The sequence below is a fragment of the Danio rerio genome, chromosome 4 (assembly GCF_049306965.1).
Source record: "Danio rerio strain Tuebingen ecotype United States chromosome 4, GRCz12tu, whole genome shotgun sequence".
Classification (NCBI taxonomy): Eukaryota; Metazoa; Chordata; class Actinopteri; order Cypriniformes; family Danionidae; genus Danio; species Danio rerio.
The window spans coordinates 40,021,639-40,045,414 of NC_133179.1; the positions used below are offsets into that span (position 1 = coordinate 40,021,639).

The 23,776-nt window shown below is 38.4% G+C and overlaps 2 protein-coding genes across 4 annotated transcripts in view; one reads left to right on the top strand and one right to left on the bottom strand.

Moving 5' to 3' along the window:
• Window positions 1-23,776, bottom strand: part of LOC110439461 (uncharacterized) — a 1,085,403-nt gene that overhangs the window by 6,818 nt on the left and 1,054,809 nt on the right. The window lies entirely within an intron of this gene.
• LOC108183465 (uncharacterized) lies at window positions 286-20,875 on the top strand. 3 transcript variants are annotated; one of them, XM_073947979.1, is made up of 4 exons: window positions 286-342; window positions 1,214-1,363; window positions 15,755-15,947; window positions 18,747-20,875. In XM_073947979.1, exons 3-4 carry the CDS (start codon window positions 15,929-15,931, stop codon window positions 19,526-19,528), a joined length of 801 nt encoding a protein of 266 aa, XP_073804080.1. In that variant the 5' UTR covers window positions 286-342; window positions 1,214-1,363; window positions 15,755-15,928; the 3' UTR covers window positions 19,529-20,875. The 3 variants fall into 3 exon arrangements, with proteins under 3 accessions (XP_073804080.1, XP_073804081.1, XP_073804082.1); XM_073947980.1 differs by lacking the exon at window positions 15,755-15,947; XM_073947981.1 differs by lacking the exons at window positions 286-342; window positions 1,214-1,363; window positions 15,755-15,947 and adding an exon at window positions 18,536-18,662.

The following is a 23,776-nucleotide window of genomic DNA, read 5'->3' on the forward strand; positions in this document are numbered from 1 at the left end:
TCTAAGTATGTATAAGAAATGGAGTACTAGTTTTAATCAGCTCATTTGTGGCTATTGTTTCTTGCTCTGACTTACCGGATTTATTTTTGTTAATTACTCTCATTTAAAGAGAAGTTATTTTGTTTCTGTTCATAGTTTTATTCATTTTAAAGAGGTCATTTTTATTGCTTTGTTAATTTTTTACTGGGTAAAGTGTCCAAACGCAGAGAAAACCTATATATAATAAGTCATGACTCAGAGTAAGTGGCAAAAAAAAGGTTAAAAAACAGACTTTTATTTGAGCGTGGCTTGTGACGCCATAAGCCTGCGCCGCTCTCCGTGCCGTGATTCAACTGGAGAAAGGTTTGTTTTAAAGCGTTTAGCCTTATATAACGCGATTGATTAAAGTTTCAGGTTTTTCATTTAGTGCTAAATTATGTACCTGCTGTTGACAATATTATTTTAACCCTTTATTCTACGTATTACTATTTAACTCACAGTAATGAGGTCTATTGTTTAAATAAAGATAAGATAAACCTTTTGTTCCCGAGAGGAAATTTGTCTTGGGCAAAAAAGTGCTATAAGCAGACAATAATATAAATAAAACAAACAAAACAATTAAGAACATACCTGAAGAAAGTTTAAGTGAAGTAACAGTAAAGTGTGCAATAAGTGTTTTAATGAAGGTTTAATTTATTAAATAGCATAATTCCATTCTAAGTATACATCACCATATAAAAGAAATGGAGATAGAGGTAAAGTTGGTTTTATATTCGCACATTCGTTCATTAAGAAGTCTCTATATTGTTTACCATGTTACTTTGAATATTCGATCAGATTTATTAGCATGCAAGTGTGACTTCTAAACAACATTAACACTGTTTATTTGACTGTGAACAATGTTGTACTTTAATAGTCATTGGCTGCTTATATGATTTCGCTATTTAGAGTTTGCAAAAATTACTTTTTATGAAATTATATTATTAAGGGGAAAGTCAGAATGTGCGAATATAAAACCAACCTACCTCTATGAAATGGAGTACTAGTTTTAATCAGCTCATTTGTGGCTATTGTTTCTTGCTAGAACTTACTCTTTTACCTGATTTCTTATAGTTAATTACTCTCATATAAAGAAACTGTTGAAGCAAGTGTTGAAGAGAAGTTATTTTGTTTCTGTTCACTGTTTTCTTAATTTTAAACAGAACATTTTTATTGTTTTGTTCATTTTAAACAGGATAAAGTGTCGAAACGCAGAGAAAAACTCCTGCTGAAGCGACTGATCTCCACACTGTTATAAAGATGGCGTTTATTAAAGAGGAGAGTGAAGATGTGAAGATTGAAGAAACATTTACAGTCAAATAGGAAGATCTGCAGGAACAAACAGGTTGGTTTTCATTCTCAAAGACCAACTCAGTCATTTAATCCTCATTCAGATATTTTAATAATAAGAATACTAAATTAAATCCATCTTGCAGCCCTGAGTGTGCTGCCTAGTTCTCCTAAATGCACATAAGCACTCATTGAAAGACAGAATGAGTTTCATCACTTGTTCTTATTTATGTCATACTTGTTATGTATTATTCGTCTCCTATTTTCTTTACCTTCTTAAGGTCATTGCTTTTCTTGTTCTCTTTGTTTGTAAAGCGTCCTTGAGCACTGGCGCTATATAAAATAAATAAAAACTAAAAATTAAAAAGGTTTATCTGAGCTGACAATATTTGACCTACAGTATTCTCATAGAAGATATTTGCTATTACGGTGAAGGTGTTGGCTTAGTACTTTCCATTTGCATGTGTCACGTTAATCACAATTCCCTTTTTTTATCAACTTCTTTATGGGTTTAAACTTGTTTTTGTAGTTGTTACTAGTTCTCACAGATATTATCTTAGTTTGACCTACATTATTATAATAACTAATTACCAGGGCTATTGTGTTTAAACAGGGTTTCCGCTGGGTATTAAAATGTCTTAAATTCCAAAATCAAAAATTTAGGCCTTAAAAAAACTTAAATTTAATGAAATATTGTGTTGTAGGTCTTACATCTTTTTAAACAAGTCTTCATTTTCCTGTGTTCATGTTTTGTTACCCAATCTGGTCAAAACTCATACAATCACCAACAAGACATTTTAACTCTGTTTATCATAATGATAAGGACTGCTGAGGATATCGACCTGGACAGATTGTTGTGCACAGATTTAAGCCTAGTTCACACTACAGGATTTTAAACATCAGCAGATCGCTGTGCCGTTCACACTACATGACCTGACTTTGTGTCTTTTAATCTCTGTGGTGTCCACACTACGCAACACTCCGTGAACGATCCACTAGAGGGGGGGTCACACACTACATGATCTGACAACATCTCATTCCCCATCAGTTCATTCAAGCTACCAAACCACCGCCAATGAAAATTTGAGGGAGGAGTCGTCAGAAAAAGCTGAACACTATTGGCTGCTTGTGTGCGGATTACATCACTGACAGCGTTTCAAGCTTTGGAGAAAGCATTTAAAAACATCGTCAAATCAGCTGATTTATCAGCGAATTAATCACTCATCTGCAGGTTCCAGTGGATAGATAAACAGAGAGTTTTTAATTTTTGTAATTTTATAACTCTTTGAAATAAAACTAACATATTTATAACACCCTGCCGTTTTCTAACTATTAGTGTATTTCTTTCTGACATTATGTTTTTTTATTACAAAACATTAAAGAACTGAGCATTTCTGCCTTAAATTACCATATTGGTTAAAATGTCTGCATGCATGTCTAATACTTTTCACTGTGACTTTAAATATGTGTGCATTTTCTTGCCTAGCAACTTCCTGCTAACATAAACAAAACTTTCTGATGGCAAAAACATCAATTTACTTCAGATGTCTTTCAAAACAGCATATTCTGTGCAGTGAAATAGCTCCTGTTTGAAAGTGAAAATGAAAGCCAAGACCTTTAAGTGTTTTAGTATCTTAACTACATATTTATAGGCTGTATTACAAAAAAAAGATTGTATTTTTAGGGTAATAGTGTCATTAAATATGATGCCAGACATTCAAAGCTTAATTTTAATATCTCAATAATAGCTTTGAATGTAAATATGTTGTGACAATATGGCGTTTTATATGAGAACGGTCAGAATGAGCAGTATGGTAATTCTAATAGTTACAGAATTCTAGTTCCACTGTTAATATAGCCTACACTCATGTCTGTGCTAACGCAGAATCAAGCGAGTGCACCGATGTCCATTTTGACCAATCACAGATGTTTCTGCTGAGCTCCTGAACACAGGCACGCGGCTCATGCTTATCTGCTCTCTCATTGGCTGCAGCTCGTCACTACATCTGACCACACGTGGGGTTGAGTCGGCCGACTGCTCTGGAATATTTAGCATGCTGAATGTTGGATTTCCGTCTGCGAGGTGTCGGCGACGCGTCAGCGAGCCTCGTTGATGCGTTGCTCAGTAGTTCACACATAAAGAGCAGCGAGCGCTGTGCACCCGCAGATTTCTTCCCGATCACAGCCCGATCTGTCGGCGAGCTCGTTAACTTCCAAATTGGGCTCAAATCAGGCTTAAAATCCTTTAGTGTGAACTAGGCATTAGTTTAACAAGTTTTTAAAACTTTTAAAACATTTGTTAATTTGTTTTTTTTTATTTTAAAGAGAGTTTATTTTGGGAAAAAAAAGTGTGTGGATCCAAGTAGAGCTCTCTTGTTTTTACACAATATTTATGATCTTTTGCTAAGAAATATAAAAAAATATTTTAATGTTATTATTATTTTTGATTTATTATTGTATTATTAAATATTTTATGATAAAATATTTTTGTTTGGACATATAAATATTTTTTTCATCTGGGCCAATTGAAAAATTCCTTAGTCTAAAATTTCATTCATAATGGTCTTAAAAAGTCTTACATTTAACTTGGTGACACCTGTAGAAACCCTGATTTAAAGTATGTCAAAAAAACAGGGATCCCCTTAATTTTTAAATATGCTGAATGAAATGGACACCAAAATAATTAATTATTATAAAACATTGTACAGTATTCTAAACTATGTGATGTTGTGGGACGATGTGAGACAAAACAAATTAAAGTGAAACAATAATGTTTAGCATTGCACTGACTACAACTGGCCAACAAACTAGTCTAAAAAAGACTTTTGCTGCTTAGGAAATGGATTACAGCATGCTGATGATGTGCAAACATTTGAGTGTAAAGTTCATCAGTATTGACCATATTCTTCACGTACCAGCAGGTGTCGCCATTGGAATCTTTTTGCTTTTTAAAGAATACATTTTTAAATCCTAAAAACAGCGTTAATATAATAAGCTAAGACTAACATGCAATGTGTTGAACACCTGCAATGTTTTTTCAGCAATTCATAAAAATACTGCATATGAACTGTCTATTGATTTATACAAATAAAAACCATTTATTAATAATAATATAACAATTAATTAATCATTTATTAATAATATAATACACCTTTACTAAATGTGCTTGTGCATTTTTTTGTTTATTTGTTGATGTTATCTCACAGATGAAAAGAGAACAGAATATTTGTACTCATAATACACTGCTAAAATAATACAAGTTTTAGTAAATTATACTAATATTTTACAAATTACTCTTTAAAAAACTACTTTGAGTACTAGTTAATTACTTTTGGGGAAAAAAATCTGTTTTTCTTTATGGCCCTTTTAAATTATACAATTATTTAAATTGTTTAAATCACAAGGCTACATATAGGTATTTGCATTAACAAAGTATGGTCTATTTTTTTCCGAACACGACAATGAATCATTTTCAGTAGCACTGGCAAAACTACCACATACTTTTAAGGCCATAGAGACACTTTTTGTCCATTTTTAAACAATACTTTCAAGCTTTTTTGTTTCCTGCTTTGCTACTGTTCGGACGTCTTTGCCTACTGCTCCGTTCCTTGCACTCCTGCTTTTTTATTTTATAATCTAATTTTAACTTGAGCCTATCAGCACAGTGCTCAAGCGAAACAGCTTGAAGATCAACATCGAATCTACAAACTTTCTGGAGTACAACTTTACTTTTATTTAGAGGAATTATCGTCTAAACAATCCTCCCGCTACCAGCTGCTTTCATTCCTGAGACGGGAAAACACGGCTGTGAAAATGGCTCTGGATCATATTGATTTGGAAACTCACTGCTGCACCAACTGCCATAAACTTTTACAAAAGATTGCAGTTCTTGAAACAAAGTTACTCGCGATCCAACCAGAACTGTCGAATTACACAGGACCGGTTCATCGTGGAGCCTCACAGCATTCAGCCGGTAAGCCCTATAAATCTACTCCAGCTACTGTTTTGTGAACAGAAAAACAGATTGAAACTGTTGAAAATCAGCGTGAACTATGGCATAAACAAGGTGCGAGACCAAAGGGTACTCGTGGGGTCAGATCACGAAGGTCATACGCTGCTGCATTAGCGTTCTCTACCCCAAATACAGCTCGGACTCAAATACAGCTTCAGAACAGATATGAAGTTTTGAGTAATATGGGTGAAGATTCCCCAAATGCAGTTAGACAGAGATCGCATGACTCAGCAATTAACTTTGCTCTGAACAGAGGCTCAAGGCCGACTAGACAGCGGCATTCTGCTCCGATCGCAACAGAGATAAGAACATTGATTGTTGGAGACTCAATAATCAAAAATTTTAGGAGCAGAGATACCATGACATACTGCTTTCCTCATGCTACAGTTTCTGATATAAATAAAGAACTTGAGAACATATTAAGGAAACATGAGACTGCAAAACGGATTATTATCCATGTGGGGAAGAATGATATTCGGAAGGAGCAGTCAGAACTGCTCAAGAGAGATTTCTGTGAGCTCTTGGAAACAGTTGAAAGATTGAAAATTCAGCCGTTCATCAGTGGACCACTCCCTGCAAGAGGGACAAATATGTTTTCAAGGCTCCTTGGTCTAAATGCATGGCTGCAGAAAACATGTCACATGAAAAGACTGAATTTCATCGACAACTTCAATCTCTTCTGAAACCAAAGACAGCTGTTTACATCAGATGGCCTTCATCCAAACAAGCTTGGTGCAAAAGTGCTGAAAGACAACATCCTCTTCTCCCTCCATCATCCATCAGCTGTGTATGCCACTGAACTGAATGACACACACACACCTAGCAAATGTCCGGATGACCACAGGACTTCAAATCAGCTCCTGAGTGGACTTGTGGCTGACGCATCCTACAAGGACAGAGATAACACCACGCAGCCACAACAACCGCCGATAACGGACAAACTGCCGTCTGCGCCCTGCACACTGAGCTCAACACAGGCAGACTTTGATGCATCAGAACAGCATCAAGTCTCAGCACTCATTGATGATCCCCAGGAAAACAGCCAGGTAAACATATCTCAGCAGCCAGAAACCCCAGACCCACAGCCTCTGTCACCGGACACGTTCTCATTGTCATCTTGCTCGCCTCTCTTGGATTTTTCAAAAAAGATGGAGGAACTGGTGTGTGCTGGAACTAAACTCTCACACTCCATTGCTGCTAGCCCCCAGTTAGCAACCAAAAGTCAGCAAGCCACACGTCCATCTCTAAGCCCACCTCGCCCTACACCTAGGAAAGGCCTCAGGTCTTTGCGACAGCGCCAGGTCCCAAAAAACACCTCATCTTTAGCTGGTGAACTTAAAAACTGCCATTGATGTGTCTCGGGGGCCTGCTTAGATAACAGTGTCTTTATCAGATGTTTACAGAACAAGCAGGAACCCAGTGTGTCTGTAGCTTTCTCTACGCAGATATGTGTCTTATTACGTGACAGAAAACCAAAGACTCTTTCAGACCGTATAGCAAATCATTCAAATCTGGTGTCTATTAAATGTATATCTGAGACTTCTGTAGTGAAAACGACTAAAACTGTTAAGTTAGCACTTCTAAACATCAGATCACTCAATAATAAGTCACTTTTAGTCAATGATTTTATCAACACAAATTGCCTTGATTTTATGCTTTTAACTGAAACTTGGCTAGATGACAGTTGTAGCGCAGCAGTTCTGAATGAAGCAGCTCCTTTAAACTTTGACTTTTTGAGTGTTTGCAGAGTTAATAGGAGAGGTGGAGGCATCGCTGCCCTGTTTAAAGATGTGTATGAATGTAAACAAGTGTCATTTGGTGACTATTTGTCTTTTGAATATCTGAGTATAGCACTAAAAGGTGCTCCACGCATCTTACTGATCATTATCTACAGACCTCCAAAATATTCTCCAGCTTTTATTGAGGATTTTACAGAGCTGTTATCAATAGTAACATCTGAATATGATTATTTTAGTATTGCTGGGGATTTTAATATTCACATTGATAATCCAGAAATCAATGCTGTAAAAGAACTGATGACTGTTTTTAACACTTTTGATCTGACTCAGCATGTTCAAGGACCCACACACAATCGTGGACACACTCTTGATCTACTTATAACTAAGGGTTTACACATTTCATCGACTGCTGTTAAGGATGTGGCACTATCTGATCATTTCTGTATCTTTTTTGATATATTGATCACTCCAGCTATTAAAGACAGATCTGTCTCTGTCAGAAAGAGATGCATAAATGAGAACACTAGTGAGCAGTTTATGAAGGCCATATCGCTAGCACCAAGTATATCTGCAGACTCTGTTGATTCTCTCCTTGATTTGTTTAATTCTAAAATTGAAAATGTAATAAATCACATCGCTCCTGTTAAAGTTAGGAAGAGAACTGGCAAAGAGAGAGTCCCTTGGAGAAACTCAAGAGCAGTCCAATTGAAGAAAAGACAATGCAGGAAAGCTGAGCGTATGTGGAGAAAGACGAAACTAGTAGTCCATTATAATATCTATAAAGACAGTCTTCAGGCTTTTAATGTGGAACTAAAAACTGCTAGACAGACTTTCTTTTCAAACCTTATAAACAACAATGTAAATAATGCTCGCACACTCTTTGCAACAGTAGAGAGGCTCACAAACCCCCCCAGTCGGATTCCCAGTGAGCTCCTCTCTGAAAGCAAATGTAATGAGTTTGCTCATTTCTTCACTGATAAGATCAATAATATCAGAAAGGCAATCAGCTCATCCAATCAGCCAAGTTGTGTCGATATCAAACAAGCTCAACCACAACTTGAGAAGTCAGACAATATGTCTGACTTCATGGCAATTAACGGTAAAATCTTAGAAGAGACTGTGCAAGTTATGAAAACATCAACCTGCAGTCTTGACACGCTCCCCACATCATTCTTCAAAACAGTGTTTACCTGTTTAGAAATGGATCTCCTAAAAGTGGTAAATGATTCACTTCTCTCAGGGATTTTTCCAACCTCACTTAAAACTGCAGTTGTTAAACCCCTCTTGAAGAAGAGCAACCTGGATAACACCCTATTGAGCAATTACAGGCCAATCTCAAATCTCCCTTTCATTGGCAAAATCATTGAAAAAGTTGTTTTTAACCAGGTTAACAAGTTCTTAAACTTCAGGGGGTGTTTAGACAATTTTCAATCTGGTTTCAGATCACATCACAGTACAGAGAGCGCTCTTATAAAGATAATCAATGATATACGCCTAAATACAGATTCAGGTAAAATAACAGTGCTGGTATTGTTGGATCTCAGTGCTGCATTTGACACTGTCGATCACAGCATACTTCTGGATAGGCTGGAAAACTGGGTTGGGCTGTCTGGGACAGTCCTTAAATGGTTCAGATCTTACCTTGAAGGGAGAGGTTACTATGTCAGTTTAGGTGATCATAGGTCGAGGTGGACACCCATGACATGTGGAGTCCCACAAGGCTCGATTCTGGCACCTCTCCTGTTCAACCTTTACATGCTCCCTCTGAGCCAAATAATGAGAAAGAATCAAATCTCCTACCACAGCTATGCTGATGACACTCAGATCTACCTAGCCTTACTGCCTAATGATTACAGCCCCATTGACACCCTCTGCCAATGCATTGATGAAATTAAAAATTGGATGTGCCAAAATTTTCTTCAGTTAAACAAAGAGAAAACTGAAATGATTGTGTTTGGAAACAGAGATGAGGTTCTCAAGGTGAATGCGTACCTAGGCTCTAAAGGTCAAACGACAAAAAATAAGGTCAAGAATCTTGGTGTGACTCTGGAGTCAGATCTGAGTTTCAACAGTCATGTCAAAGCAGTTAGTAAATCAGCATACTATCATCTCAAAAACATAGCAAGAATCAGATGCTTTGTTTCCAGTGAAGACTTAGAGAAACTTGTTCATGCTTTTATCAGCAGCAGGGTGGATTACTGTAATGGACTCCTCACTGGCCTTCCCAAAAAGACAGTCAGACACTTGCAGCTCATCCAGAATGCTGCAGCCAGAATTCTGACCAGAAGCAGGAAATCAGAGCACATCACACCTGTCCTCAGGTCTCTACACTGGCTGCCAGTTACATTCAGAATAGATTTTAAAGTATTATTACTGGTCTATAAATCACTAAATGGTCAAGGACCTCAATACATTACAGATATGCTCACTGAATACAAACCTAACAGATCACTCAGATCTTTAGGATCATATAAACTAGAAGTTCCAAGAGTTCAGTCTAAGCAGGGTGAATCTGCCTTCAGCCACTATGCTCCTCACTGCTGGAATCAGCTTCCAGAAATGATCAGATGTGCTCCAACATTAGGCACATTCAAATCAAGACTGAAAACACATCTGTTTAGCTGTGCCTTTACTGAATGAGCACTGTGCTGCGTCCGACAGATCGCACTATTATGTTTTTCGTTTTCTTTTTCATTCTTTTATAACCTATTTTAACTCATTTTAATTTGTTTTTATCTGTTTTTAATAATTTTTATTGTCTGCATTTTATGTTCCTAAACTTGTCTTTTTTATTCCTGTTTATGTAAAGCACTTTGAATTGCCACTGTGTATGAAATGTGCTATATAAATAAACTTGCCTTGCCTTGCCTTGCCTTTTAAATGTTTAAAGTATATGATGAAAAGATTTAAACTTGGGGTTTTATTTACATATTTTACACTGTTTTTCTTATTTGCTTGTTGTCTATACAATATTTTATTTTACTCTTGATCCTAAACTGAAATAATTTTACAAAAAATATAAGAACACTGTCAGTAATAAAATAAAAAAAACTAATTACTTGGTTTCTGACAACACTACATTTCTCAAGGCAGTGCTTTAATATTGTTTATTTTGATAAATGTAACAGATTGCTTTGACCTGTAATGCCTGTACAAATTGTTGATGCTTTAAGACAGATCAGAACACCTCTATTATGTATAAATCACATAAATACCTCATCCAGAAACATTTCTAGCATAATTCTTTTGCCGTAAAGAAATAAAAAGTTCCACCTTTGCTAAAAGTTATGGTAGGCTAAGTTTCACATCACAATACAGCCAAGTAAGTGCGTTAGCATTGTCACCGGTCATGCATCAATCTAATTCTAAATACTTGATAGTTTTTGACTAAGTTTAGTCGAGGAGCAAAGATAAATAATTTCTACTTCTGAGAGATCACAATTGTATATAGTCTGAGCACACACACGCGATGAGATCATGAGAGGACTTGCAGTTCATTTAAAAAAGCCTATTTAAAGGCTCGGATATCCAGTTTTGGCGATTAACGTACATGACTGCACTCTCGTGTTAAAATAAAGCACTTGCGACATTTGCAGAAATGAATAATTGCGCATTACCTGCAGACCTGCGCCGACACTCTTAGAGCCTACTCACACTATGCTATCCGAACCGTGCCCAGGCCTGTTTGCCTGATCGTTTGAGAAGTGTGAGTGTGTTGAATCGGGCTCAGGCACAGTTCACTTGGGCTTTGGCGCGGTATGCTTGTGTGTGAGTGCAAAACGCGCCTAAGCCAGAAACTGAAAGCAAGACGTGCCTTTTAAGGGACTATTTCATATGCATTTATTAATCATTCTTACCGTTCAATGAACGCAAACTGTTGTAGTTTATTAAAGACGCAAACCCCTCACTGCACCGCAGCTGTGCCTTCATCAAACCTCCTAATTCCTGCAGCACGAGGACTTTATGACTGTTAATGAGCGTCAGAAGTGGCGGATCTGTTTGGCGAAATATTTGATTGTGTGTCACCGCATCCCAAACGACTAAAACAACATAATTAGAGAAGTCTCCACTGTGCTGAGCGAGAGCACTTTTCTACTGAACAGTGCATCATCAATGATGTAAGCGTGCCCTGGCCTGAATGGGGGACAAGCGTGCTTTGGCCTGGTTCAAAGCAACTGTACATAGTGTGAGTATGCTCTCAGATTGTATTAAACTAGGCTTCAGAAGAGTGATAGGTCAGAGGCGAGTAAACTCTGTCGGAGAGAAGAAAGCCAAACGTAAGTAGATCTTCAAAATGGCAGGATGTCCGCGGTTTAATTACTCTTGTGAATAACATCTCTACATTGAAATAATGCTCTTTGAGTGTTTTTACTAATGCATTTGTTTTTAAGTTGTTGTTTTCTGTCACTGTAACACAGAAAGGCCTTTGTCCCGCCCTTATGTTTCACGCAAACCTAGACAAGGTCTACTGAGATTGGTCACTTTTCATGTCAGTCAAATCATCGCTTCGAAATCCTGGTATATTTTATATTGGTATATTGAGAACCACTGCAAAACTAATTCATCCTCGTACCCATGAGTTCATACCACAACAGCTAATCCAAGGCCAGTGGCGTTTCCACTGTCACTTCCGGGGCTTAATTGGGCCAAAGCGGGCTTTCTTGGGGCCAGCGGCCAGCCTTTTTCGGCCCGCCGAATACCTTTGGCCAAGGAGGGCCAGCTGGGGCTTCGGGGCGGAGTGAAAGGAGAGGCGGGCAGTTTTCTGATCACACATGAGTACATGCGAAGAAATAAGGGAAAGAAAACATCTAGCCTTATAGTCTGGGGTCATTTTGCCTATGATCACCCTTATGTTTCCCTTTTAAATGTAAGGCTGCTGCATAAAATAATAAAGTAGTTTTATTTTATAGTGACATTCTTTGCTGCGTCCTCCTGTTTCAATACGCATAATATTAAAGACACAGCAGACAGTAAAAGTTTTCGAGAGTTTTTGTCAAGTTTAAAATGTTTGTTTGTGCGCATTTAGATGCCTGTATGTGTGTGTGAGACCGGGCAAGAGCGCTCCTTCACAGCTCTGTTATGCCGCGAGCAGCTTTTTTCTTTATTTATTTTGGAGATAATACACAATATAAATACAACAGAAAGACATAAAACTTAACAAATTACGTAAAGTATTTGGATGCGTGATATTCATCAAATCACGCAAACAGAGCATTATTTGGGTGAGTGAAAGCAGAATCTAGCCTATACCTTTTTTTCTGTCACTCAGTCCTGCGCAGAGCTCGCTGCTTTAAACTCATCGGGGGAAAGTCCAAACACAAAATGTGTTCTATATCCTCAAACAACTGTTTATGTTTTTATATGACGTGGTTAAATTTATAAATGAAACTTTAAATGAAGAGCTTTAGTGAATAGCTACTGAGCGCAACAAATATGGCTATATTTTGTTAGGCTACTCGCTCTTGTGCTGAAACACTTAACACAACGTCTATCAAAACGAGGATGTAATAAAATACATTTCATACCAAATTATAACGGAGAATTTCTGTGGCTTTATATTATGGATGTGTGCGCTCTCTGTGCTGGGTCCCTCCGTTAGTGGCGAGAGCACTCGATGCACAATGCCAACAGTCGGTCGGCGAGTAAACAAATGTAATGAATGGAAATACACAGGTCTGTGCGTATAGACATTTCATGTACTGCTGTACAGTATTGTGTCGTTTGTTTGTTTTGGTTGTCTTCATTTTAATGGTTTCGTTTCGTGATGAATCTATGGTGTGCTTTATCTGCCTGTGCTGATTCCCGCTGAAGTGGGCGGGTTGTGTGACGTTTGATTCGGGGATGTTCTGTGGGCGGTGTTTGCGTGACGCGCTGTGAGCTACTAGACCGACAGTGGAAACGCGACATGATTTCGGCCTCATTTCTCAACCTCCCGGGCTATTGGCCCGGCCCAGCCCGATTAAAGCCCTGGCTCGCACTGGCCCCATAGTGGAAATGAGGCTAAAGTCCTTGTCCCCAAAAAAGATAGCAGTATGAGGTTCTATGTGGACTATCGTAAAGTGAACGCTATCACAGAAAGAGATCCCTACCCCTACCTAACATGACAGAGATACTGGAATCCCTCTCTGGTGCTGTCATCTTCTCCACGATTGATCTCAACAGTGGGTACTGGCAGGTAACTATGGAGCCTGGAAGTGAATCCAAGACTGCGTTCATTGCTCTTGGGCCTATACCACTTTAAAGTTATGCTCTTTGGACTTTAAAATGACCCAGCAACATTCCACAAATTAATGGAGTCTGTCCTAGGAGAGTTGCGGGGAAAATGTGTTTTATGTATTTTGATGACATCATCATATACTCACCCTCAGTCACCCAACACTTTAAAGATTTTCAAAGTGTCATCACTTGGTTACACAAAGCTGGTCTGATCATTAACCTGAAGAAAAGTAAATTCTGCCAACATAAATGATCATTTCTGGGACATGTGGTGAACACCCAGGCCATTCCTGCTGATTCCATTAAAGTAGAAGCGATAAAATCCTACCCGGTTCCAAAAACATCAAAGACGTTAAAAGATTCCTTGGATTGGCAGGGTGGTACCATATGCCAAACTTTTCTCAAATTGCAGAGCCTATGAACTCATTGAAGAAAAAAAGGGTGAATTTTTCAATGGACGACTCAATGTCAACAAGCAATCACATCGCCTCCCATCCTTGGACATCCTGATCTCCGACGCTCCTTTGTGGTTTACACCGATGCCAGTGATTCAGGATTAGGTGCAGTGTTGACACAACACAAGGCGCAAGGACAGGAGGAAGTTATTGTCTATGGAAGTCGAACACTGACCAAACTGGAGGTTAATTACTTCGCTACAGAGAAGGAATGTTTAGCCATACTATAGGCCAGGGGTTTTCAAACTGTGGGGCGCCTGTTAAGGGGGGAGCAAGAAACTGAGGCGTGCACTCAAGTTAATTATGACATTTTTTTTATGTTCACAAGAGTCAATCTGATTAGTCCCGCAGCTAACTATCAGGCACGAGGGACCTTTTGTAGTTAATGCGATCGTGTAAAACGTACACAAAAAATGGACCTGTGGCTTTTTAAAATTAATGACGGTGAAGTTAACACTGGTAAACCGTCTGACAAAAAAGATGACGAGTGCCCTTCTGAAGCATTAAAGCAACAGGATGACCAACCCTCCGCGTCAACGGGGATCTCCACACAGAGAGGATTAACGCTCATTACAAAAACCAAAGGCCTGTGTGCATCAAAGCAACGGAAGTATGATGAACAGTACATACAATACGATTAATAACGAACCATGTCCACAATGTGTTGTGTGTTCAGAGGTCCTTGCAAATGACAGTTTAAAACCTGTGAAACTGGTGCGTCACTTACAGAAGAAACATCCGATGTTAAAAGATAAGCCAGTCGACTTTTTTTGATGTAAAGAATCAGCATTAAGAGGACAAAAACAAACGATGACCAGTCAAACCACGCTGCAAGTAAAAACGCTTGCTGCTTCAAATGAGGTGGCACATTTAGTTGCCAAGGCCAAATAGCCACATACATTTCCAGAGAGCCTCATATCTCCAGCTGCAAAGAACATCTGTAGAACTGTTTGGAGAGAAGTATGTAAGTAACATTGAACAAATTCCACTACCAGACAACACCATAAGCCGGCGTATAACTTATATGGCATGCGACGTCAAACGTCAGCTGATTAGAAGAATAAAGAATGGGATTTATTTTTTATTACAATTAGTTGAGTCGACAGACATATCAAACTCATCTCAACTGCTTGTATTCGTCTGCTACAGTCATGAGAGAAAATTGCTTGAGGATGTACTATTTTGCTCATCAATGAAAAGACGTTTACAGGAAAAGATATTTTAGAAAACCTCAGCGGTCAACTGAATGAACTTGGTCTTTGTTGGGACAATTGTGTCGGTGTGGGCACTGATGGAGTGGGATCCATGTTAGGAAAAATTAAAGGACTCGCTGCTTTGGTTCATGAAGTAGCTCCGCATGTTTGCTTCACCCACTGTATGATTCGCAGAGAGGTCCTCGCAGCAAAAACACTTCCTGCGGACTTGAACGCAGTGCTTCAAACAGCAATACAGATTGTGAATTTCACAAAGACTTGTCCCACTAAATCAAGACTGTTTGCCTTGTTGTGCATAGAAATGGGGTCCGAATATGAGTCGTTGCTTTTGCACAAGGAGGTTAGATGGCTCTCCACAGGCAAAGTCCTGCAGAATATTTTTTCATTGCATGACGAACTGAGGATTGATTGTGGATCTTCCTTTAGGAGTTATTTTACTGACGCTAAGTGGCTCACAGATCTTACATACCTGTCTGACATATTTGATAGGCTTAATTCGCTTAATTTGTCCCTTCAAGGCCCGTTTTCAAACTTACTAACAATGTCTGATAAAATTGTGGGCTTTGTGAAGAAACTGGAGCGATGGAGAGGGCAGGTGGATGCAAGAAATCTAGACATGTTCCTGACCTTGGATGAATTTATCACAGAAAATATGTTTAACTGGGATACTATTAAAACAGAAATCAATCTCCATCTGCCATCTCTGTCTGCACATTTCAATAGGTATTTTTCTGAGCAGCATAATTGGAACCAGTACATCTGGGTTCGTAAAGTTTACGAAGCGCTAGATTCCCTTCTGCATTTTTCTAGTGACCTGTACTTTGAAGACACTGTTCGACTCAACCACACTCAGAAGTCTGGCTGGCAGTGGATACAGAATATGCTGAACTTTCGGAACTTGAAATTGATGTACTCTTGATTTTTGCTTCAACTTGGCTCTGCGAAGCAGCATTTTCTGTGTGTACGTACATCAAAAACAGACTCATGTATCACACTGAATCAGGTAAGATACATGTTTATGATTCAGTGTAATTATTATATGCACTTTAAACGCAGCAAATAATATGGGAGTGATGTTTGCACATGCTTTATAATTTTGGCTCGCTGGACGAAAAGGGAGGGTGTGCGAGTGAAATTGGACAAACTTGGGGGGGCGTGTGTCCTAAAAGTTTGAAAACCCCTGCTAGAGGCTATCGAAAAGTGGAGACATTTCCTGGAGGCAAAACTCTTCATTATTGTCACTGATCATTCCACTCTTCAGTGGGTCATGAACTCCACGAAGACCACCTCACGTTTAATCCGCTGGCCCCTTTGTCTTCAAAAATTTGACTTTGTGGTTGAGTACAGAAAGGGAACACTGAATGAAGCACCAGGTGCTTTTATCTTGCATTCATCCCTTACCTGGTTGTCGTGTATTCAGCTATAAAAGAACTAGTATTTCCCATCTCCATTGCAGAAATCTGGGAAGAGCAACACAAAGAACCAGATATAATCAAGATATTGCAGAACCTAGCAGATAAAGATTCTACTATGCATGAGCAGTTTGGGGTATTTTATGACAAGTTATATTATTGTTTCCTGTTGAAAGATAAACTCAAACACTACAGAATATATATATTAGGGATGTGCGGAGCAGCCGGTATTTGTATTTGTTGAGGGGGGAAAAGTATTTGTACTTGTATTCAAGTAAAATTCAAAATGGCGCAAAAATATATATTTTTTCTATTACACTTCTAATTTACGTTATAGTGAAAGTATTGTTTAATTATACCAATTATATAAATTACAGATATGCAATATTGGCTGTTGTTTTTGAACATGTAATAAGAAATGTCATTGAAAAGAAAATAACATAGAAGCCATTATCTCATCCATGGTTAAACCAACAACTAATAAAATACCATTGTGAATATTATGAACCCCACCACCACCGTTCTTATTGAAGGACACTGAATAGACAGAATAAAAACAAACAATACTTCAAAAGACTGTTCTTCTTCTGAAAGAACTTCTTTCCAATGGACAGAATTCCAAAAACTAATATTAACTAAATCAATCTAAATAAAACCCTGCCCGGGAGATCTGGCAGAACAAAAGTATTCTATATAATACTAAAAGATACAGCCCTGGTATTATCATCTGCCAGCCACAAAAAAAGACACAAAGTTTGTTTGTTTGTTTTTTTTATGTTTGAAACTGACTTGCTGGGGCAGAATGTGGCTGTGTTTATGCTTTTAGGATGCTTTTAGTGCATGTGATAATACATTACATAGAAGGTTGCGCGGTGCTCTGTTCAGTGAGAAGCGCTCTCTATGGCAAGCCTTTTTAGCATTTAAATCTTTGTTCTGACTCCATAAATATATTAGAGATATCTCTAATTATATTTTGACTAGTCATAATTATAATTCCACTACTCAGAATGACAATTAGAGATATCTGCAATTACAATTGTACTAGTACGAAATCAGATGAATTTTGACTAGTAACAATTGTAATTGATATCTCTGAGTTTTTACTAGTCATAATACATTTAGAGATATCTTTAATTCATCATATTTACAGATATTTACAAATATATTTGAAGATATCTCTAATTAATTTACTAAAAGTCTAATTACAGTTGTAGATATCTTGAATTGGATTTTTGACTAGTCAAAATTCATTTGGAGATATCTCTAATTACAATTGTGACTAGTCATAACTTATTTAGAAATATCTGCAAATATTTTTCAATGGAAGTCAATGGAGGAATATGACAAGTCTATCATAATATATTTGCAGATATTTCCAATCTGACTAGTCGAATTATAATTATGACAAGTCAAAATATAATTAGAGATATCTCTAAATATATTTATGGATAGTCTGAACAAGGTTTAAATGCTAAAACGGCTTGCTATACGCTCTCACCCAGTAGCACAGTGGAGAGTTCTCTAGTTATATCCTTTCAGTCGTTTGTTATGCAGTGACATGCAGTCAAATATTTCGCCAAACAGTCCTTAGGGATGCGGGGACACGCAGTCAGATATTTCACCGGACAGATCCGCCACTTTTGGCGCGCATAAACAATCATAAAGCTCTCGTGCTGCAGGAATGAGGAGGTCTGCTGAAGGAGCGCAGCTGTCGTGCAGTGAGGAGTTTGCGTCTTTAATAAACTACGGCAGTTTGCGATCACTGAACAGTAAGAATGATTAATAAATCCATATGAAACAACCCCTTAAAAGTCACGTCTCGCTTTCAGTTTCGGGCTTTGGCGCGTTTTGCCTCTTTCTCTCTCTCTCTCTCTCTCTCTCCCTCTCTCTCTCACTCTCTCTCTCTCTCTCTTTTACTCACTCACTCACGCGGGCATGCACTGTGGTCTCATGAGGAAACGCAGCTTTTTGATAGTGTTTTTCTTGCTCCCGAATACAAATAATTTTTCAAGTATTTGTTCGAATCAAGTATTCGTAAAAACATGCTATACGTGCCTTTCCGAATACCGTATTCGGGTTCGGCTCCACCCTTAATATATATATATATATATATATATATATATATATATATATATATATATATATATATATATATATATATATGCCACCCTTATCCCAAATCTCCTCCAACACTACCACGCACATCCATTAAGTGGACACTTGGGTATTTACAAAACTTGCCAAAGAATACATCTAATTGCTTTCTGCCCTGCAATGTGGACATCTGTAAAAACGTACGTGAAAAGGTGTGTGATGTCTTTTCACTTTTCAGCTTTTGATGAGCGTTTTTAAGACTTAATGAAAACTAATGTTTTATTTATTTCTTTCAGAACGCATTGAAGAGAATGAGGGGAGTAAAGAGGAGGAACATCATGTCAAAATTGAGGAAAAAAATATTTTTTTGAAAAGGAGAAACAAGAATCGTTTCACATGCACTCAGTGTGGGAAGAGTTTTAACTGCTCATCCTCCCTTAATCGACACATGAGGATCCACACTGGAGAGAAACCATTCACATGCACTCAGTGTGGGAAGAGTTTTAACTGCTCATCCTCCCTTAATCGACACATGAGGATCCACACTGGAGAGAAACCATTCACATGCACTCAGTGTGGGAAGAGTTTTAACTGCTCATCCTCCCTTAATCGACACATGATGATCCACACTGGAGAGAAACCATTTACTTGCACTCAGTGTGGGAAGAGTTTCAGCCAATCATCACACCTTGATAAACACATGAGGATCCACACTGAAGAGAGGCCATTCACATGCACTCAGTGTGGGAAGAGTTTTATCCGGTCATCATACCTTAATCTACACATGAGGATACACACTGGAGAGAAACCATTCACATGCACTCAGTGTGGGAGAAGTTTCAGTCAATCATCACACCTTAATCAACACATGAGGATCCACACTGGAGAGAAACCATTCGCATGCACTCAGTGTAGGAAGAGTTTTTACTGCTCATTCTCCCTTAGTCGACACATGAGGATCCACACTGGAGAGAAACCATTCACATGCCCTCAGTGTGGGAAGAATTTCAGCCTATCAACATCCCTTAATTATCACATGAGGAACCACACTGGAGAGACATCATTCACTTGCACTTAAGCTGTGGTCACACTGGACTTTTCTCTCCATAGACTTCCATTCATACGCACGTGAATGCGTCAGACCGGAAATGCAAGTTCATGCCTCAAGTTTCGCAGTTCATTGCCTTGCAGAATTCAAGCTTGGTGAATTCTGAACTGTAAAATTGCATAACTTGACTGTGTGAGACCTATCGAAGATCAAAACAAGATCTCTCTGGACAGTTAGTAAAATATAGACCAATCGCTCGCTTTTTAAATGTCTGATCATCTTGTTTAATCCGGTTCCTTTTCACAGCGCTGTACAACAGAATTTCGCATGCTCAAATTCTAGTGTGACCGCAGCTTCGATGTGTGATGAGTTTCAGCAGATCCTCAGACCTTTATTAAACACATAAAGACCCACACTGGAGGGAAACCATTCACATCTACTCAGTGTGGGAAGAGTTTTAACCAATCACCAAACCTTAATGAACACATGAAGATCCACACTGGTGTGAAAGAGTATATGTGCTTTGAGTGTGAGAAGACTTTTATTACAGCTCCAAAAACTGCACCAGATGATTCACACTGGAGAGACCGTACAAGTGTTCAAACTGTGACAAGAGGTTTAATCAGTTAACATCTCAAAACCCAAAAGAGGATTCACACTGGAGAGAAACCGTACAGATCTGATCAGTGTCTACAGAGTTTCACTCATTCGGTGCAGCTTAAGAAACACGTGGACAAAAAGTTGCACACATGACATGAATGCAGAAAAACATCTTATGTGCACAGGATGTTTCATGTCTGAATAATGTTTGAATAGGCTATAAATAACAGTATAATAGGTATACTGTTTTCCAACACTCCGACACTGCAGTAGATGGGGTTGTAAATGTGTTGCGCTCCTTGCATTTATGTAAACACAATGCTGGCGGCTGAGAGAAGAACAGTTTCATAAACATCTGGCAAACAGCACCTCTGTGGCTTGAAATCTCCTCTGTTATCCACTCTCCAGTGTACTAGTAGCTAATGTTGTTTTGGATGATGTTCTCTGTCTGACTTCCTGAATGAGAAATCCAGATTGGAGTATGTGGTAAATCGTGATTGGATGCCTGCATTACTCATCAATGGCTATATAAAAGTAGTTGTGCTAGCTACCTCAGGACCTGTGGCTACTCAGGAGTCCTCATGTCAAGACCTGCCATCTCATTGACTCTTTCACATTATGGTTTTGTTTTGCATTACTTATATCATGTAGTTAAAGTGTTGTTGTGATTATATCCTAAGTTCTTTATCTTCATTGGTATCCCTAGACATTTGTTGGTTGCTTTGATTGATTGTTCTATGAGTTACATTTTATAATAAATCATTTGCATTCAGGTTATTTTGTTGGCTCATCTCTCTTTTATGCTGCGACTCAAACAAGCAGGTAATAACATTTTGTTTAATGTGTCCGGTTGTATCCGAGATCTTGTCCTTTCAGTCATGACCATAGCTCAGAGTAGGTACTTAGATTACCTTTCGTCTCAGCTCCTTCACCACAACAGACACTGCATTACTGCTGCCTTTGCACTGATCCATCTTTTAATCTCATATTCCATTCCTCATGGCAAAAAATGCAGATAATTAAACTCCATATGGGGTAAGGACTCTTTGCCAAACTGGAGATGGCCAATGTTTTTTAGTCAAGCATTATGGTTTCTGACTTAGAGGTGCTGTTTCTTTCCCTGCCATGTCACACTTAGCAGCAAACCGTCCCACTGCATGCTGAAGGTCCATGTCCATAGTACCTGCGGGGTCTTAAAAGCTTTGAAAAACTCTTAAATTTCATAATCTCAAATGAAGGCCTTAATAGCCTTGAATTTTGTAAATAAAGTCTTGAATTGTATTACAAAGGTTACAAATTTATTAATTTATTTTTGCCTTTCCTAGGATTAAGTTCATACCGTAACAAAATGAACTGTTACTAATGTAGGCTAATTAAAAATTCATGCAGCGTAACGTTGAGTGCACCTCACGCTCCACGTCATAGCAGAAAGCGTAAAAGCATGCGCACCCATCATATGGTTACTTGAGGTGACGTACAGAACAAGATAGTCACTAGCCCAGTTTGTCGGCTAAAATGGCAAAGTGTCACTGTGGCCAAGGAATTCGAATTGAGGTTGGGTTAAGCCTGTGCCAGGAAATGACCGCGACGCCTACTGCTGTTGATGCCGGAAATCTTTTGAGCAAACGATAGCGTCAATGGGTGTTACGGCCCTGGACTCCCATATCGGGGGTTGCCAAACCCACCGCGTGTAGTGCTGCTTGTCAGTGCCAACCACCTGTTGTGCAGTTCTGTGCAGCGGAAACCTCTTTGATTACTGAAACAGCTTTAACAATCAGTAATGAAGAAATTTCTACATTAGAACAATGACAGTTTCTTCTTCCTGTTTTACGGTGGTCGCTAACAAAGTTTTTGATGCGTTACTGCCACCTCTCGCTCTGGTTGGTGATGTCACCAAACAATCATTGGGCTGACACGAGAAACTTGCTTGATTGAAAGATGACAGAGAGAGATTAGAGTTGTAAATATATATACAATATAATGCTTATTGCAAAGTAATTGCCTTTACTATAAATGACTATAGTATTTTAATTGTGTAACACCTGTTTTTTTTTGGATTTTTAGTTTTTGCTGTTATATACTATAATTTGTTTCAGTTTGGTACAACATATTATTTACAGTAAATAACTGAACTAAATTATTTTTCATTGACAGTTTTATTGATCACTAAGATATGATTGACTTGGATTTAACTTGCTTCGATTTAAATATGAATATTGTAAAAATAGCTTGGATGTAGCAAGGCTACTTTTGCCAAGGAGTTTATAGCTTAGCTTGATACATTTCTAAGAGGTAAGCTTTTAAGTAGAGTAGCTAATAGCTTAGCTCATTACATTTTTCAAGTAGCTTGCCCAACACTGCCACCACAGCAAAGGAACATCCTATCTTACCGTGGTTCAACACCAGCTCTGCAGGCAGATGTGATGTGGGTCTTTAAAACAATCCCTGTGCACCACTCTTATACATAGAATAAGAACATTACAGAGGTTTTTAAAACCATGTTTTCTGACTCTGAGATTGCAGTTACACTTTTGAGTGGAAGCAACAAAACTGCATTTATTACTCAATTCAGATCCTTTTATAACTAAAAAACTGACTTACCAGGGGCCTCATGTATGAAGACTTGCGTGGAAATCATACTATAACATTGCGTACGCACAAAGCTGTAAATATGCGTACGCAGAAAAAAATTCAGATGTATGAAACACTGCGTACGCCGAATCTCACGCAAATTCTTTTGTACATCCGAATAAACGTGAAACTGAGCGCAACAGGGCTGAGCACAAAACCCCTCCCTGCCTCCTCCCCCGTATGAATATTCTAATGACTATGCTAATGGCAAAACCCAACGAAAAAGCAATGGCAAAAGCAAGCAAAAAGAGAAACTTTGAACAAAATGTGAACTGGAGGTGCTGCTTTCGGAGGTAGACCGGAGAAAAGCCGTGTTATTTGCAAGTTTGTTCTCCGGAATTAACAACAAAAGAAAAAAAATAGAGTGGGAGAGTTTAGCTGATGCGGTTAACACAGTTGGGTCTGAACATCGCACTGAGTGAATTAAAACAGCAATAGTGTGATTTATAGGTGTAAAATTTTGCAGTACTCTTGTCAGTCACAGTGGCGCAGCTCTTTAGACACATGTGATCATGTATTGGCATGTTCGAGCATGAACTCGGTTCGAATCCAGCATCTGATGAACTCTTTCTTCTTTTTTCCCCCGCTACATATCAGATTTTGCCAACTATTTATCACGAGAAAGATAAGTAGGAATCATCAATAAGTTTGTGCATCATATTTTAAAAATACATAAAAAAATGTAAAAAAAAAAAAAAAAGGCAGGCAAAGAGCAAATGTGATCTTTTTTTTCTAATTTGACCACGTCAAAAATTGCCAATTTTTGATTGCTCTGAGGGGAATTAGCTCAAATGGTTAAGCGCTCGCTTTACATACTAGAGGTAGCGGGAACAATGACTGCATTCTCCACCTCTGTTTTCATGCCTTTTTACATTGGCTTTTTTTGCAAAGCTGGTGGCACCTTGAGGGTTTAAAGCGAAACTACTTACGTCAGCTTTGCCGGTTTCCGTGTAGTACATATTATTGCAAGCCTTCAGAAGCCCTATCAAGTCACAGTTTTCTTTTATTCAGCAGCGTGTCCGCAGTGGGACATCAAAGCGCTAAATA